Source organism: Somniosus microcephalus, unplaced genomic scaffold (assembly GCF_052327205.1).
Source record: "Somniosus microcephalus isolate GS21.2 unplaced genomic scaffold, FLI_Smic_1.0 unresolved_chr5, whole genome shotgun sequence".
NCBI lineage: Eukaryota > Metazoa > Chordata > Chondrichthyes > Squaliformes > Somniosidae > Somniosus > Somniosus microcephalus.
Window position 1 is genome coordinate 9,131,629 of NW_028225183.1, and position 8,518 is coordinate 9,140,146.

Consider the following 8,518-nt stretch of genomic DNA (forward strand, 5'->3'; position numbering starts at 1 on the left):
CAGAGAGCAATGTCAATGTGGCACGTTCAGTGTCTGCACCCTAATGGCACCCACAGTAATTTCTAGGCTGCAATCCTGAACATGGACTGTAACTGTTCTTGTGCCAGAGACTCCAAGTTCATGTTTTAACTGGGAAGCAGCAGGTACAGGGAGAAACGGGTCTGCCTGTGTCCCTGGATTCAGTGTACAATGCAGCGAATTCGGTTAACATTTATATATGATTTGGCAGGAGTGAATATTGTCAAAACCATTACATAAAAATTGTAAATGAAGTGGCTCATTATTCTTGGATCTGACCTGTATGAGCCAAGCTTCCAGCCTTATTCCCCCGAGAGTTTCGATTAAGAAAATGTCCTGGACTTTGAGATGTTTGTGTTTCATCCAGCACGTTATTAACATCGGAGTCGAAGGTCATGATGTAATGTGTTTGTTCAAGTGACTGTAACTAATAGCAATGATCAGGGGTATAACCGTGTCAGTGGAGACTTATAAATCAGGGCCCATTGGAATGGATCAGCTCAGAGTGCTTGCCGGAGCTGTGGGTTCCACTCCACCACAGCTGTGCTTCTCACAGAAATGGGATATCCAGTAATCTATCAGATAGAGGACATTTACTATCCTGTTCTTGCGGCCGTTGGAGTTCCTGGTAGGCCTTTATCCTAGCTGTCAATGATGTAAATCGGTGTTAATTCTGCTGCTGGATTTGTTAATGCTTTACACGCTGCCACCTGTTCTGTCCAATCAGTGGAATGATGGAATGCTCTTTTGATGTTGCAGCCGCTGCTTTAAACCTGTGATCACCTTTGTTCATCGAACCTTGGCATTGCTACTGGCTTATTCTCTGTACTGAATATATTGAAATCAGGTGTCTGTGCAAAGAGCCGGATTCAGATCATCGGGAGCAGTTAATATTGTCATGTTGTGGAACTAACATGCTCTGGAATATTTTTTCTTGTATGTGCTTTCAGTGACTGAATATGAGACAGCTCACGGTCTGTGTTACAAGGAGGCTGCAAAATGTCCCCCCTCCCCGGTAACATGGTTCACTTTAACTGGGATTTCAATGTGTTTATTGGTTATCACTTTTGTGAAACATAATTTCACTGTGTGTGTATCTGACGCCGCTTCAGTGGCCTGGCGACTGAACTGATTTTGCTGCTGACACTGTCACATCACCTTCTCTGCTTCAGTGTGGAAGGATTCAATGACTGTCACTGGACCTCATTGTAAAATTGAATGTTTTGTGTTTATGTTGTATCAGTTTGCACTGTATCAGTTGGAATCAGGAGCCCTTCTATTGACCTGGAGATTATAAGGAGCAGCGGTGATTTTGGAGTTTTGTTAATTGAACAATCGCGCCATCTAATGCTGTACTTTATAATTACAGAGAAGGAACTTCAATTATTGTGAGGTCTAACTGGAAGAGATATTCGACTCTGTTTATTGCATCCATTGTAGACGAAATGAACAGTGTAGGGAACAGTTGGCGACTTGGGTGATCTGTAGAAACATTAAACTATTCACAGAGGCTTCACCATGGAACATATTGGGGCAATAATTCCTCCCCAAACGCGTGACTACGGAAGGGGTACTCACGCGTCTGGCCAGAGGAAATGCCGGTTTTCAGCATGCACAGCGCATGCGCTGAAAACCGGCATTTCCTCTCCTCTAACCCAAGAGGTGAAGAGGCTAGTGCGTGCACTGTAGGGGGCAGCGCGTGCGTCATGGATTTCCTATGTTTTGGGGGATTTGCGCATGTCTAAAGGCCTCCAGTCTTTACGCTTGTAAAAAGCACACGTAAGTATTTTTTTTAAAGGTAAGTGGTGTTTTAGTGTAATTTAGAATTTTTTTCCCACAGTTTTATTATTTTAAAGAATCTACAATTAGGTAGGTTAAGTTTTAGAACCTTTTTATTAAAAATTTATTTTTTTCAAAAAAAAAAATTATTGTTTAAATTATTTTTTTTAACTTATTTATACTTAATTTAATGATTGGGATGTTTTTTAAATTTTTATTTAAAGTTTAAATAGTGTTTTGGGCCCCCGTAGTTTTCATGAGTTTGGCAGTTCTTACTCTCAAACTCATGAAAGAACCTTCCCCTCCCCTGATTGGTTGTACAGTGCTCACCTGATCCCAGCCGGCACATCGCACTAACTACGCCGCTGGATCAGGTAAGCACTGCGCACTGACATCTGAACCGGGCCTGACACAGGAAATGCAAGCAGGCCCGGGCTTCAGATGTCAGCGCACAGGGTGAGTGCAGATCGGGGGCTTGCACGCGCGGCAAGCCCCCGACACCAAGTTCTGGGCCATTGACTCTGAGAATAGGATCGTAGATCTCGGTGATGGTGAACAGCATGCAGGTGGAGGATGTTACGATTGAATCCGATGTGAAAATGATCTTTGGCAAAGAGAGAACAGAGTATGCGGAAGGGAGAAGGCAAGAGAGAAGCAAATGTTGGAGCGAAAGTGAGAGAGTTAGAGCTGTTGAAACTTCGAGTACAATTAACAGTAAATGTGACTTCAGGGTTTTATTAAGGTATTGCCAGATTGGGTGAGATTTTATTGTTAGACTGGCTTCGCTGTGTTTATCCTCAGGTCCTCAGCCTGTTTTGGTGAATGTTCTTTTTCTTTACCTTATGCCTTAATAAACAATATTAATTCAATTGATTTCAAGAATAGGATCCATGATTTATTGATCATAAAGAATTATTGAAACAGTGTAATTTAAACGCTCTGCATCAGTTTTATTCAATAAAAATGAGTTTGAATTAAATTGAATATGATGTAATTGAATCTGCTGAGTAAATTTATTGACAACATTTTATACCCAACGAGCTGTTCCTTGACATCAGTAACCACAGATATTACTGGTTGAATGCATTAGTTGAGTTGTTACTGGAATCTCTGAAATAGATTTCCTTTAACACTCTGCTGCAGTCTCTCCCTGTCAATCCCAGCCTCTCCTCCCACTGCATTGATTCCTCTGTTTCCTCACCTGTTGCTTCAGTTTGTCCGTTGTCCCAAACCCTATGCTTCTGACTCCCATCCTAATCCCACATGACATTTCAATGTCTCCCCCCCAAGCTCACTCACTGGCACGGTCTCCAGCCGTCTCTTCCTACCCGATCTGAAACCTCAAACTCACCACCGTGTCTCTCGGTCTTTCCCGTTAAGTGTCAGAACCGGTCGGCTCATTTAACCCGGAGCAACAAACCAGCGTCACCTCCCTCTGTCCCCAAACCTTCCTGGCCTTCAGTCTGGAGTCAAATCCGGATTTAAACAGTTAGATTCCGGCTCCCCAAAACCCCTTCTCCCTTCCCCACAAGCACTGCGACGTGATTCGGCCCTTCCCGTTGATCCGGAGCTCAATTTATTCACTTCCTGTATCGATTTCCGAATTCAGAATCGAAAACTTTGTTCCAAACATTTCTCTGCCCAGAAGCGCTGCCCAGGTCACTGAATCCGTTTCAACCCTTGGATGAAAAAGTAAAGCTGGAAATTTCAGCCAATATCCTGTCAAACTGCTGCTTTGGCTCCAGGTCTGATCAGCAATTTATCTGCTTCCCTTTCTCTCTTTTACAGTTAACTTGGTGGCGATTGTAATCCTGTGCCGAGGAAAGTGCGGTCTCTCCAAATGTATCACTTGCTACCTGGTGGGAATGGCAGCGGCCGAACTCTTGGTCGTCATCGCTGATCCCATCTTGACCTGGATTGGTCAGATATATTTCCCGTATTCATTCCTGAAAATTACTCCCGTGTGTAGTTTTATTGCCGTCTTGAGTTTTGCAGCCACAAATGCGTCTGTGTGGCTCACAGTCGCTTTCACCTTTGATCGATTTGTGGCCATTTGTTGTGAGAAGCTGAAATCAAAATATTGCACCGAGAAAACGGCGGCTGTGGTTATCGGAACAGTGAGTGTGCTGGGCTGTTTAGTGTCTGTCCCCTGGTACTTTACAACTGAACGTGATTTTTTAATTGACAATGTTCCCTGGGGTTGTATCTATAAACAGAGCTTCTTTACTTCCCCCGCATTGGCCGCATTTGAGTTGTTTCACCGCATTTTAACCCCTTGTGTCCCGTTCTTTCTGATTTTGCTGCTCAATGCTCTGACCGTCAGACGTATTTTAGCTGCCAGTAGAGTCCGCAGGGGACTGCGGGGCCGCAGCAATGGAGAGAATCACAAAGACCCAGAGATGGAGAACCGAAGGAAATCCATCGTTTTACTCTTCAGTATATCAGGCAGTTTTATAGTTCTTTGGATGACACAGGTTTTGTATAATATTTACAGACGAATTGCAGGTATTCGCTATTATTACTTCACCTCCGACCCTCTTTTTATCACAGAATCTACAGCAACAATGCAACAGCTTCTCAGTTCCTGCACCAACACTTGTATTTACGCTGTGACCCAGAAAAAATTCAGAAAGGAGCTGAAGAACGCGGTGAAATATCCAATCAAATATATTGTTAAATTAATTAAATGATAGAAAGAGCTGAAGGATTTCAAGCACGATAACTGAATTCCATTCCATAGTCCATTCCTTACACTCCCCACTGGGTGCAAAGTACTTTTTATGTTAGCAGCACAGAGCCCTGAAATGACCTTAAATCTGATTCTGGTATTTTATTTTATTGATGATCTGACATTTTGAGGCGGGACTCGCTCTGCTAACGACCCATGAATTGTTTCTCGAAATGGCAGCACAGAATATCTCAGCTGGACTTCCAGTTAATGGCCGCCCTGCAGCGACCACAAAATGGGCAAATCCACCAATCACAGTCGCTGCTGTGGGCCTGATCAGAGCTCTGTACTGCACGTAACTGGAGAGACAGAAGGACATAGATGCCTACATAGATGCACCGATAGATAAATATATAGATAGATAGATAGATAGATAGATAGATAGGTAGATAGATAGATAGATAGAGATATAATTTATAAAAATGTATATTTCATGTTTAACTGTGTTTTTTAAGTGATCCCCATTCATACTTTTGAGAGATCCGTGCGTAGATTCCTGACAAAAGTGTGAAAGGGATTCCCTTCTTTGATTGGTTCCCCATGTTACACGTGATCCCAGGGGCGCTAGAGAATCGCACAAGCCCCTGTGTTACCATGGGTATCTGCACTTTCGTCCAGCAGAGGCCCAGGATCAGAAGTCTCGGGACCTATAGAAGCAGCAGGTAAGTGCGTAGATTTTTCTGATCGCAGGCATCCGAATGCAGGAATACTCCGATCGGATATTCAAGGTGATAATGAGGTAAAAATACAGGGAGGAAAGCCATAAACAGAAAAGGCTCATCTATATACATAAAGAAAAAAACAGAAAATATATAACACACATTGAGAGAAAGAGATGGAGTTTGTGAGCAAGAGGAAGTTGGGATAATTTTTTAGACAAATGGAGAAAGAAATTGGGTGAGACAGAGAGAAAGTTAAACAGGAATAATACAGACACACAGGGGAGGTTACAAAGAGAGATATGTTAAACATATACACTGTTTCTGCCTTCACAGTAAAAGAGAAAAAGAACATGAATAACATTGTGGGAAATCAAGGGTCTAACGACTGTGAGTAGCTTAAAGTGATTAATATTATTAAAGAAAAAGTGCTAGAGAAATTAATGGCACTAAAGTAGGACAAATGGCCACGACCTGATGGCCTACGCCATGGCGTTTAAAAAGAGGTGGCTGCAGAGATAGTGGATGCATTGGTTTTGATCCTCCAGAAATCCGTAGATTCTTGAAAGGTCCCCGTGGATCGGCAGGTAGCAAATGTAACCACAATGTAAGGAAAGTAGGGTGAGAGCAAACAGGGCACTATAGGCTAGTTAGCCTGACATCAGTAGTGGAGAAAATGCTAGAATTTATTATTAAGGACGTGTTAACAGCGCACATGGAAAAAATAAATTGTGATAAGTCTGAGACAACACGATTTAATGAAAGGGAAATCGTGTTTGACAAACCTATTAGAATATTTTCAGTGTATAACTAGCAAGATAGATGAGTGGGTACCAGTGGTTGTAGTATGTTAGACTTTCTTGCAAGGGTCTTGCAGTATACGAGTAAGGAAGTGTTGCTGCAATTATATTTGGTTTGGATGAGACTACACCTGGAGTATTGTGTACAGTTTCAGTCTCCTTAACTAAGGAAGGAGATACATGCCTTAGAGGGGGTGCAACTAAGGTCCACTACATTAATTCCTGGATGAATGGGCTGTCATATGATATTCAAGACTCAGATCGGTAATTTTTTGGATATTAATGGAATCGACGGATATATCAACGGGAAAGCGAAGTTGATGCAGAAGTCCAGCGATGATCTTTGGAATAGTGGGGCAGGTTCAAGGGGCCGCACGGCCTACTCCTGCTCCTAGTTCCTATGTTCTTATGTTATTATAGACAAAAGAAGGCAATTAAAGAAAGCGAAAGGATCAGAAAGAAACAGCGCAGGAGGGGGATAGACACCAAACGAGACAAATTGTGACAAAAAAGAAAGAGGCGCCTATTTCCAGTCTACAAATGTTCAATGTAATTAAGGAAAAAACTATTTGTAACTGCCCTTTAATATTAATATATCTCGAAAAACTTTACACGACGAATTACTTCTGAGCTGAAGGTAATGTAGGCAAATGTTTTAATGAATATAACTAGTTGATATGTGTCTCAACAGATGCAAATACTTTATTGGCCCATCCTGCTTCACCTTTCTTCATAAAGTCAACCTCCTATTCTCAGGATTCAACCTAGTGAGCCTTCTCTGAACTATCATCAATGCAAGTACATCCATCTTTACATAAGTAGACCAAAACTGCACGCAGTCCTCTGGAAGTGCTCTCACCAGCACCCTATATATTTGTAGCAAGGCAACCCTACTTTCATTTACCATCCGCCTTGCAATAAGGGCCAACATTCCATTTCCCTTCCTAATTAATGCTGTATCTGCATGCTAATTTTCTGTGCTTCACGTACGAGGATCGCTCTGTACGGCCGCACTTTATAGCCTTTCTTGATTTAAATAATGTTTTGCTTTTTATTCATCCTACCAAAGTGGATAACCTAACATTTTCCCACATTATACTCCATCTGCCAAACGTTTGCCGACTAACGTGACCTATCTATATCCCTTTGCAGACTTCTTGTGTCCGTCTCACCTGCTGTCCCACCTATCTTTGTATCATTCGCAAATTTGGCTACAGTACACTCCGTCCCTTCATCCAAATCATTAATATAGATTGTAAATAGTTCGGGCCCCAGCACTGATCCCTACGGCACCACACTAGTTACAAATTGCCGAACTGAAAATTAACCTTTTATCCCGACCATCTGTTTTCTGTGAGTTAGCCAATCCTCTATCCATTACCTCCAATCCCGTGATCTCTTTTCGTGTGCAGTAACCTTTCATGAGGCACCTTATCGAATGCCTTCTGGAAATCGAAGTACACTGCATCTACTGGTTCCCCATTATCCACCCTGCTCGCTATATCCCCATAGAAATCTAGTAAATTGCTCAAACAGAATTCCTTTCATAAAAACATGTCTAATGAGCTTGATTGAATTAAGATTTTCTAAATGTCCTCTAATAATAATGGATTCCAGCCTTTTCCCAAGGACAGATGTTAGGCTAACTTGTCCATAGTTTCCAGCCTTGTGTCTTCCTTCTTTCTCGAATAGTGGCCTTACATTGGCGGCTTTCCAATCCGCTTGGAACTCTCCAGAATCCAGGGAATTTTGGTAGATTACAAGCAAGAAAATTACTATCTCTGCAGCCACTTCTTTTAAGACCCTAGAATGCAGGCCATCAGGTTCAGGGCCCTTAGCCACCTTTACTCCCGTTAGTTTGCCAATACTTTTTCTCTCGTGATATGATTGTTTTAAGTTTTTCTCCTTCCCTTTAGCCCCTGGATTATCAATTATTTTGGGATGCTTTAGTGTCTTCTACCGTGAAGACCGATATGAAATGTTAGTTCCATTTCTCTGCCACTTCCCCATTTCCCATTATTAATTCCCCAGTCTCATCATTTACGGAACAGCCGTTTGCTTTAGCTACTCTCTTCCTTTCTGATAATTTACATCCTAGGGTACTTAAGTAAGAGCCACTATAAATAGTAGATGCATTGCTGATCAACTTCCAGCATTCGATGGAATCTGGAACAGTGCCCATGGATTGGAGGGTGGCTAATGTTACCCCACTATTCAAAAAAGGTGGTAGAGAGAAAACGGGGAATTACAGACTGGTCAGCCTGACATCGGTAGTGGGGAAAATGCTAGTGTCCATTATAAAAGATGTAATAGCAGAGCACTTGCAAAACAGTGAAAGGATCGGACAAAGTCAATACGGATATACAAAAGTTAAATCTGCTTGACTAATCTATGGAATTTTTTGAGGATGTAACTGGTAAAATAGATAAGGGAGAACCAGTGGATGTGATGTACTTGGACTCGCAAAAGGCTTTTGATAATGTCCTGCATAAGAGATTAGCGTGCAAATTTAAGGCACATGGGATTGAGTCAAG

General features: G+C 42.1%; 1 protein-coding gene across 1 annotated transcript; it reads left to right on the forward strand.

Moving 5' to 3' along the window:
* Positions 1 to 576: 576 nt before the first annotated feature.
* Positions 577 to 4,487, forward strand: LOC147087483 (putative G protein-coupled receptor 139). The gene is made up of 2 exons (XM_085977962.1): positions 577 to 646; positions 3,586 to 4,487. The coding sequence occupies exons 1-2, from the start codon at positions 577 to 579 to the stop codon at positions 4,485 to 4,487; spliced, it is 972 nt and encodes a 323-aa protein (XP_085834088.1).
* Positions 4,488 to 8,518: the final 4,031 nt, after the last annotated feature.